Raw genomic sequence first — 10,560 nt, 5'->3', positions numbered from 1 at the left:
TTTAATACAGATTATAAATGTAATGCCGGACTCTTTACACCTACCTATAACAGTGTAATACGTGCGCATTCGCATTAAATGATAGTAATTTCTACTGTATAATGATATAACTTATTGTAAAATTAAATTGTCGAAATAGAACATAATTTTGAAATACCAAAAGAAACGTAATGTTGTTTATTGTCGATGTTTTAGGCCTATTCTTAGCATTAGCTGTGTATTTATTTCAGGTATTACGGTAAAGCGCCATTAAGCGTCATTAGAATAACCACAACAGTTCTGTTGGACTCGATTTATATTTTTGTAATATATTAAATACTGTGTGACATATTATGTATACACTGTAATAATCTGGATTATCAGCGTTATTTTGTTAATCCCAACAACATGACCTCATTGCTGATTTTACTGAGACGGTGTACTATAAATATCAAAAATAATGGAGGAATATTTACAGGCAAAGGTAAAGTTATAAATAAGTGAACATCTGCACCTAGACTGTGTTTATAACATCTTCAACACATACTGTAGACTGTGTTTATAACATCTTCTGCACCTAGACTGTGTTTATAACATCTTCTGCACCTAGACTGTGTTTATAACATCTTCAACACATAGACTGTGTTTATAACATCTTCTGCACCTAGACTGTGTTTATAACATCTTCTGCACCTAGACTGTGTTTATAATATCTTCTGCACCTAGACTGTGTTTATAACATCTTCTGCACCTAGACTGTGTTTATAACATCTTCTGCACCTAGACTGTGTTTATAACATCTTCTGCACCTAGACTGTGTTTATAACATCTTCTGCACCTAGACTGTGTTTATAACATCTTCAACACATAGACTGTGTTTATAACATCTTCTGCACCTAGACTGTGTTTATAACATCTTCTGCACCTAGACTGTGTTTATAACATCTTCTGCACCTAGACTGTGTTTATAACATCTTCAACACATAGACTGTGTTTATAACATCTTCTGCACCTAGACTGTCTTCTCAGACATGGCACAAATGATAATAAATTTAATAATTTATTTATTATAAATAATTTATAATATTTATATATAAATAATAATTTAATTTATTATAAATGTAAAAATTTATAATAATTAAATATTTTCATAATTCATTTGTAAGGTAAACCTCCTGTTGGGAAATGTTCTGTGTTTACTGGCTGCTCAACTTTTAGGTCTATCATGGATTCATCTTGACCACAGGAAGGTTTCAGACAAATTTCTCGGTGTTCAAAAGCTGGACCAGGAAGGACATGTACACCCAGGTTTGGGATGTTGGTAAATACATGTACATTTCTGTCATTTAGCAGACACCATTATCCAGAGTGACTTACAATTTATTTCCATTTATACAACTGAGCAGCTGGGTGGACCTGGGATTTGAACTTATGACCTTCCGATCTGTAGTCTAACGCCTTACCCACTAAGCTTTTATAAGGACCCTCACACTCATATGTGCTTGATGAACAGCTCATTCTAGAGTTGTTATTATAATCAGCTCCACTCTTCTCTTCCGAGAAGGTTTTTCACTAGATGTTGGAGCGTGTCTGTGTGGATTTGTTTTCATGCATCTACAAGAGCGTTAGTGAGATCAGACACTGATGTTGTAAAAGAGTGAGGAGGTCTGGTGTTCACTCAAGTGTTCCAGTTCATCCCAAAGGTGTTCAGTTCAGTGGGGTTGAGTCAGAGTCAGGGTTCTGTGCAGGACACTCGAGTTCTTCCACTCCAACATTAACATACAGTGTCTTCATGGAGATTTGTGCTTTGTGCACAGGAACATTGTCATACTATAACAGATTCAGTTTGGGCCTCTTATCTTCAATGAAGGGGAATTGTACATCTACAGCAATCATATACATTCTATATAGCTGTGTGCTTCAGTTTGGGGAAGAACTACATATGAAGGTGAAGGTCAGGTGTCCACAAATGTTTGTTCATAATGTGTAGCTTGTAAATGTAAATATCATTCCTTTCCTTTATTATTGTTTTGGTGTAGGAAAAGCTTCCTTAGAAGTTTTTTTGGAGGAGGCCATGACGGTTCGAAACAGATTATGACTTTAGAGGACATTGCGAAAGGAATCAGAGAACGAGAGTTCAAACGGATTGTGGTGATGGCCGGAGCAGGGATTAGTACTCCAAGTGGAATTCCAGATTTCAGGTAACCATGTGAAGAAGCACTGATTATAACATGATTACAGCAAGTCCAATTACTCTTATTTTTTACTAATTTCCTTCATCCATCTCTTCTGACAGGTCACCTGGAAGTGGCCTTTACGACAACCTTCAAAAGTATAACCTTCCCTATGCAGAGGCCATATTTGAGATTAACTATTTCCATCACAACCCTCAACCTTTCTTTGCCTTGGCTAAAGAGTTGTATCCAGGGAATTATCGTCCCAATCTGACACACTACTTCATCCGGCTGCTTCATGACAAAGGCCAGCTGCTCAGGATGTACACTCAGAACATTGATGGACTAGAGAGGAGTGAGTTTCTAGACTTTAAATAAACAGTCAGCTCCAGAATTATTAACACTCTTTATGAAATTGAGACAATATAAATCCATACAGTGATAAACACCTCCACTGATCGATGTAAACACAGGGCTAGATATAGATAGATAGATAGATAGATAGATAGATAGATAGATAGATAGATAGATAGATAGATAGATAGATAGATAGATAGATGGATGGATGGATGGATGGATGGATGGAGGGATGGATGGATTGATACATGGATGGGTGGATGGATGATAGGCAGATAGATGGACAGCCAGATAGATAGATAGATAGATAGATAGATAGATAGATAGATAGATAGATAGACAGACAGACAGACAGATAGATAGATAGACAGAAAGAAAGACAGACAGACACATAGCTCTATCTATCTATCTATCTATCTATCTATCTATCTATCTATCTATCTATCTATCTATCTATCTATCTATCTATCTATCTATCTATCTATCTATCTATCTATCTATCTATCTATCTATCTATCTATCTATAGTGGCAGGAATCCCAGCTGAGAAGTTAGTGGAAGCACATGGGACCTTTGCGACAGCCACGTGCACGGTTTGCCTACGAGAATACCAAGGTGAAGAGCTACGCGTGAGTGTCGTATTACATCGTATTACTTTGTAAACTCATCAGGTTATAAAGAGAAAGACAGATAATTTGACGTCTTTCCTCTTTCGTACCGAATCACGTTTGAAGGTTGTGTGAAATATTGTCTTTTCTAGAGTGATATAATGGAAGGAACAGTTCCTCACTGCTCTCAGTGTAGAGGAGTCATCAAGCCTGACATCGTGTTTTTTGGTGAAGAACTGCCGCAGAACTTTTTCTTCTACCTCACCGACTTCCCCATGGCAGACTTACTGATTGTAATGGGAACATCTTTAGAGGTGAGCGAAGACTCTGTGATCATGTTATCACCACTCCATCCTTCTGAGTTTACAGGGAAACTGTTGCTGGAGCTTGTAAATACCAATAAGAGCTTATTTTAATTTAATCACATACAAAATCAAATATTTTAACAATATTTAAATTAATATCTTTTTTTTTTTTTAGATATTTTTATTTACAGTATTTGGCAGTTGAACCATCTTTTTAAATTATCTATCTATTTTGGTACTCCACTGATCTTTCTATTTTCTTTTATAAAATATATATTCTTTTCCTTTTTTTCCTATGTTGATTCTTGGTTTGATTTCATTTTATTTGAGATTTAATTTATTATTTATTCATTTATAAAATGTATTATTTCATTTATTGATTTGTTTTGCATGGCATTAATCTTATATTTTGATTTACTTTGTTTTATTATGTTTTATTTGAAATGTTCATTTTTATTTATCGATGCTTCATTTAATAATACTGGATTCTGTTTTTGTTATATTTTGTAATTCTATTTTTTTTTTTATCTTACTCTGATGGTATAATTGTAGGTTTTTTTGCCTTAATTTTATTAAAATATTTTTATTTCATATTAATTAATTAATATATCATTTATTTTGCATATATACTATTATTAGCACTCATTGTAATATTAGTATTATTAGTATTATGTATTGTTTTTAATACTAAACATAGTAATATAATTTATTGTACATTTTTCTAAACCAAATTCTGACATTCCTTTTCATTCTATTTGTTTGTATTTATTTGTTTGTTTTTCTGTTTATATAGGTCTATTTTTTAACACTTTTTATATATCTAAATTTTGTTTAAATATACTATAGTATAATATCCTGTATAATATAATTTAACAATATTTAGGGTCACATAAAAAGGAACTTATCACCAAGTGCTACTTGTAAGTAGTAAGACGTAGCAGGAAATGACAGAAAGGTAAAACAATTTTGTCTGAACCAAATATATATATATCTGGATTTATCCATACTGTGTATCTGTATTTTAAACAAACAGTTTATTTGTATAGTATATTTCATTTAAAATAACACATTTTATTCATTCCCTCTCATCATGTAGTAGCACAATATTTAAAATTAAATTTTTTTTGTTGTTTTCTGAGACGATTGTATGTGCATTTAAAAAAATAAATAAATAAATAAAATTTTAAAAATATATATATAAATTAAATATAGGGGGTTCGATTCCCGCCTCCGCCTTGTGTGTGTGGAGTTTGCATGTTCTCCCGTGCCTTGGGGGTTTCCTCCGGGTACTCCGGTTTCCTTCCCCGGTCCAAAGACATGCATGGTAGGTTGATTGGCATCTCTGGAAAATTGTCCGTAGTGTGTGGTTGTGTGAGTGAATGAGAGTGGGTGTGCCCTGCGATGGCTTGGCACTCCGTCCAGGGTGTATCCTGCCTTGATGCCCGATGACGCCTGAGATGACACAGGCTCCCCGTGACCCGAGGTAGTTCGGATAAGCGGTAGAAAATGAGTGAGAGTGAGTGAGTAAATTAAATATACTATTCAAATAAACTATTTGTTTAAAATACAGATACACAGTAGAATCTGGATCAATCCACAATTCCACTAACTGTAAAAACAGATAAAAACAGTCATGTATACAAACTTGATTTAAGGAGCAAACGTACTCTTTATGCTTCTGTTGTATAATCTTTTTTGGCCCTAAGGGCCATGCCGTGTAGTTACCCAGTTTGGCTAGCAGATGTCACTGTTTAGTTCTTTCTAACTGCTGCTTCTCTGCAGGTGGAACCGTTTGCCAGCTTATCCGGAGCTGTGCGAGATTCTGTGTCTCGCCTCCTTATAAACCGTGATCTGGTGGGACCCTTTGCCTGGGGCCCTTCACGGCACAGTGACGTGGTAGAGCTGGGTGATGTAGTGAGTGGCGTCAGGAACCTGGCAGACGCTTTGGGCTGGATGCCTGAGCTGGAAACTCTTATGGCTGATGAAGGTCAGAAGGTCAGTGATGCTGAATAATTTTGAGATCTATATCCAAATTTACATGTGCAGATTTGAAGTATATGTAGACAGTGGTATGCCAGTGGTTTAACACAGGTCTATGTTAATCCAAGACGTACTATAGAAATACCAGTGGGTCATTGAGTAAGAAATAAATAAATTTAACAACAAAATAAGAAATGTTCAATAACTTAAATTTATAGTATTCAAGATTTCTTGTTCCCATGCCAATTGTGTAATAAAACAATATAGAACTATATCCCTTTCATTGAAGCACATGTTCAGATGGAATTTTTAATCAAACACATAATAAATAAATTAAATGAAAATTAATTCGGCACAAACCTATGGAGCCTGTAGGTGTTCAAATGTACAGCACAAATGGAATGGAACAAATACTTACACCATCTAAATTTTATGTAAATATGTCAAAAATTCTACTTTTTTTAGATAGTAGTTGCTAATATAATTAAATATAATTCCTAATGAACAATTTTGTATTTAAATCTGAAATGAATGAAAAAGAAAAGCAGGTTTCTGAGATTTCTGGATTTTCCCCATCAGAGTCATTATTTTAATTTCATGGCACTTGCAATATTTACATTTTTTAATAAAGTATTTAATAAATCATTAACCATACGAACGCCAACAACAACACTGGTTTTGCATTGTATTTACAATTATTGTTTATCTTTATAACATTAAATTAAATTAAATTCAGATCTATCTATCTATCTATCTATCTATCTATCTATCTATCTATCTATCTATCTATCTATCTATCTATCCACAGTATACTTGTAGAAAGTAAAGATAGATACAATAAAGTAAAGTAACAATAATAGTATTCATGTGTTCATCATTCACTTAATTTATTTTAGCTATAATTAGTTAAATAATAATATGAGGAAAACAACAAAGCCAGGGATTAACTTTAAATAGTTAATTAATTGAAATTATCTGTGTACAATAAACCCAATTTTATAGCTTTAACATCACAATGCATCTTGAGAAACACTTATTATACAAACAAAATAAAAATAAAATAATAATAATAAGGCTCAGCTTCACCACACTCAGGATGGATGCTTGTAAAGAACGTAGTGGAGGTGAAGCTTCTCTGGTGTGAAAAAGGCAGGAAATGAGAGAGAACTATCAGACATCACAGAACCTACAGTGCTTTCCATTTCTTCTGCAGGCTTCAAAGACGAGAGAGGAATGACTACGCGGATGTGAGAGACTAGCTTCATTTGTCGCATCCTCTCAGTCATTTCGTGGCTGTGATGTGTCTCAGCTCGACGTCCAAGGCACCATGACAACCTCTACAGAGTCGAAGTTTAATGAACACTAATGTTTTACAGCCTCGGCGTTCATATGGAACTATGGGTACTATGTTCATATGGATAATGGTGTGCACGATGAGCTGTTTTAAATGTGACATTGTTTTCAGGAAATGTTTTTATTCCTATATATTAATATTAAAATCTCTGGAAGTTGTCACTTTCCTGTTGTCTTCCTTCCCAAAGCGGAATTCTGGCCTATATTTAGGGTGGACTAAGAAAAGATCTGAATATCAGCAAAATCCACAGCGCTGCCCTAAAAAACTAAAATATACCAAAATAGGAGCTCTACTTCTGTCACTCCGAGAAGCAAAATAATAAAGTCGTGCAATGAAGCGAGTAGGGTGTAATATATATATATATATATGTGTAGACTGTGCACATGTTTGTTACTTCATTGCATCACATTTTCACCATTTTCATCTGGGTCTGTGTGGATATAATGGTTTTTGCATGAAAAATAGACCTCTGTGTTCATTTAATTGTTTTCCTACTGAGAAGCAAACATTACTGCATAGAGTTTAAACGTGAAAGCAATTAATAATAGCCATAATAACTGTTATTTCTTTGGAAGTGGGCCTGTTCTAGTTAGTTGATTTGAATGTACCTCATTTAAGGTACTGTATCTAATAATTTCAAACACATTTGTTTGCTTTGTTAAGTCAGACCCAAGGCATGAAAAAGGTCATACAGTTCAAAATCTTTCAATAATTCATTCATTTAAAGAAGACTGAAAGATCTTAAGAAGTGTCATTTGGGAATAGAAAAAAAACAGGAAAACGGGATTATGCAGAAATCCAAGACAAAACTTCTGTTTATAAAAAATTATAAGATTTTAGAGGATTAAAGTTAGATGTAAGTTTGCCTTTGATAATCTTATTATCGACTTTTTGATTCTTTTATTAATTACTCATTAAAATGATTTTCTGTAAAATGGAACTGGTATTAAAGCTCTTTGGTTCATTTCAACAGTATACACCAAAAATATCATCAGATGACAAACTTTTACCCACCTCTGACTCGGGGTCTTTGAGCACCTAAGCTAAATCGCACTTGAGTGGACCGAACACAGATAAATATCACCCCTTCTTCTCTCTGTTGCTTTGAGATAAAGCTCCTTAGTCACCACTCCAGATTTGAGGAAGGCAGCTTAAGCTGTCAGGAGTGCTGCCATAACGTGCTTTCACCATCTTCTGAGTCTCCATTCGGTGAGCTTGTAGTTTGAGGGAAAATGTATCTCTTGCTTAGATTGCCCAGTAAAAAACAAAATCTAAAGGATTGTTGAAAAAACAATCATTTTTACTTAAACTGAATTCTCAATGCTGAATGAGAAGGTGTTGATCTAAACACAAACTGACTTCAACTGACAGCTGTATATTAATGCGTTCATTCGGATACGTTATCACTTCTATACTACTTATACTTGGCGGATGTATAATACACAGCTAATAATAAACATATTTTCAATGAGTAGTTCAGTCACCAGGGCACTGTTCAAGGAATCGGACGTTTTAAAGCTTGTGTCTCTCAATTACGAAATCCATCCAGTGAACAGATCCCACACAGAAAATCACACAATGCACTGCTGTGTTCACTACTAGAAGTGACTTCATATTTTCTGAAGAATCTCAGCTAACTGACTCTACAAATCTAAGTAGATTGTTATTGTTGCTGAAGCTCTAAATGTACTTCATACATGTCAGAAAATACATGCACTACATGGTCATGAGTCATGAGTGTCCCAATGTATCATGAGCCAGGGTCCTTACCAGTGTGCCAGCTTGTGTACACGATTGAGCTGAATGAGACGCAACAGTCTGAAAGAGGCTCCATTTTCGGTGATTTCTAACAGTCAGAGGTAAAGATTTGAGGTAAAATATTTCAACCAATAGAAAGACTTCAGGAGAGAAGAGTTTAGAGTTTAGAATGTATTTTTGTCTTATTATCTTCAAGAAAGCAAAAGTTGGTGAGGAAACCAAATATACCGTAAGTAAAAACAGGGACTAACTTGTGGGTCTAACAGATGTTCCACAACATTAAATGTACCTCGAAAAGGAATAAAGGTTACATTAGATTTCATGCCAGTCCTTCATTAATATACAGTGTCACTGTTGGCGAAATGCTGTGTTATAAGAGAAATGGTCGCAGGTTACCATGTTAGCATTTACTCCACTTTTCATCAGATTGCACCACACCACACCAACCTGTCTGTGATTTATTTTTTTACTTTGAAGTCTACTTTGAAGAAAGTGAGAGAGGTCTTATTGTTATTCTGATACCTTATCATCTTCTCTCACTCACTACCATAGACACAAAGTCTCTATATGGATTAACCTAGACCCAAAGACTCTAGACTATCACTGACTACTAAAGAAAATAAATCTCTAAAATTGAATTGAGAAACACATACACAAAGCCTCTAGATTGTTACTGACTACCATATATACAAATTCTATCCATTTTCATTGAGAAACAGACACAAATCTCTCTATTTTCCATTTTCCTTCCATTGATACAACGTCTCTAGACTACCACTGGCGACTAAAGACAATAAGTCTCTAACCTTTATTGATTGTTATTGACACACATTCTCTGAAATTTTCACTGAGCAACATAAACACAAACTGATTACCACAGGCACAAAGTCTGTAGACTGTTACTGACTACAAAGACCCATTTAAACCTTATAAACCATTGACATCATACACTGACAAGTTGTTATAAAGATTTTGCACTTCACAAGCCAACACTCTAAATTTATCCGAAGCACTTAAGATGGAGCAGCTGAGCTTTGGGAAGTGAGAAATCTGTGTTTATCTATTCACAGATAACTGACTCACAGATATGTCAGGTTTTAATGAGCTACAAAAGCATGACCTGCTCCCTTCACACTTCAGTGGGAAGCTTGAAAACTTTGTGTCATTACACATGGGTGGATGGATAAGTAAAAAACAGCCAAAAAAAAAAGATATCCAGGATGTAACACAACCTTTGTACAGAATCGTTTACATCTGTCTTCTCCATGAACCAAGATATTAACTGTTAAAGCTGTTATACGGTGACATAATGGTAGAAGGATTCACACAAATAGCCCAAATGCAGCTGGCAAAGCTGGATCTTGGGCTTAAAATAGGTACAAACATCCAGTAACTGATGATCATTACGAAGTCCAGCCATCTTAATGCACATGCCTAAACAGTCTGCTCATCGAGTACAGTAAGTACTCTTTAAAGTACATTAAACTGCATTCCAGGAAGGCAATATTCTGCTAATGCTCTACTTCAGTTTAGTAAAAACTCAGTTTGTGGTTCATGTTGTTTATGAGATTAAAATCTGTTTCATGTAAGGAAAAAGCTCAAGATACACCAGCGTGCTAACTTCACTTGTAAAGAAGTTGCTAGTTGTTGCTAATTCACAATTCTTACACAAATTTTACACTTACAATACAGCTTTTTTTCACTAGTCTATTAAAGTATCGCTGGTTCTAGCGTTAGATGCAAAGTTAGTGCAAGAAGAGAGAAGCTAACATTAGTGTGACATTTCATATTAAACATGTTCATGTATTGGATATATTGTCATATTTGGATACATGTAACCTTAATTATTCATAATCATTCATTAAGTAACCTTAAAGGACGATCAGTGAAAGTGTTTGCTAAGATTTAGCATGTTGATTAGCTTGTCTAACCAGATCTTAGCCTGGTTTTCACTCCACTTTGGTGTCTTTTATACCAGTCTGGGAAGTGAGTAAGTAACACATGCTAAGCTGATACCAAACGGTCTCTCAGTTGGAAATTTGAGTA

General features: G+C 34.7%; 1 protein-coding gene across 3 annotated transcripts; it reads left to right on the top strand.

Moving 5' to 3' along the window:
* The first annotated feature begins 239 nt into the window (after positions 1-239).
* sirt3 (sirtuin 3) lies at positions 240-6,852 on the top strand. Of its 3 annotated transcripts, none has more exons than XM_060865412.1 (8): positions 240-463; positions 1,198-1,300; positions 2,019-2,180; positions 2,276-2,508; positions 3,038-3,138; positions 3,270-3,431; positions 5,205-5,409; positions 6,616-6,852. In XM_060865412.1, exons 1-8 carry the CDS (start codon positions 388-390, stop codon positions 6,651-6,653), a joined length of 1,080 nt encoding a protein of 359 aa, XP_060721395.1. In that variant the 5' UTR covers positions 240-387; the 3' UTR covers positions 6,654-6,852. The 3 variants fall into 3 exon arrangements, with proteins under 3 accessions (XP_060721395.1, XP_060721402.1, XP_060721410.1); XM_060865419.1 differs by having other exon boundaries at positions 241-463; positions 5,205-5,417; positions 6,616-6,847; XM_060865427.1 differs by lacking the exon at positions 240-463 and having other exon boundaries at positions 1,197-1,287.
* The last annotated feature ends 3,708 nt before the right edge of the window (positions 6,853-10,560 follow it).

Source organism: Tachysurus vachellii, chromosome 1 (genome assembly GCF_030014155.1).
Source record: "Tachysurus vachellii isolate PV-2020 chromosome 1, HZAU_Pvac_v1, whole genome shotgun sequence".
NCBI classification, from domain to species: Eukaryota; Metazoa; Chordata; class Actinopteri; order Siluriformes; family Bagridae; genus Tachysurus; species Tachysurus vachellii.
This window is presented reverse-complemented; position numbering and strand designations above follow the sequence as displayed.

What these genes read in the sequence shown, in the direction of transcription:
- sirt3 (XM_060865412.1), top strand. Translation starts at nt 388, where the DNA reads ATGACCTCATTGCTGATTTTACTGAGACGGTGTACTATAAATATCAAA. An exon ending in CATTGATGGACTAGAGAGGA is followed by an intron (nt 2,509 to 3,037) that starts GTGAGTTTCTAG and finishes ATCTATCTATAG; the next exon opens with TGGCAGGAATCCCAGCTGAG. An exon ending in ACCAAGGTGAAGAGCTACGC is followed by an intron (nt 3,139 to 3,269) that starts GTGAGTGTCGTA and finishes TGTCTTTTCTAG; the next exon opens with AGTGATATAATGGAAGGAAC.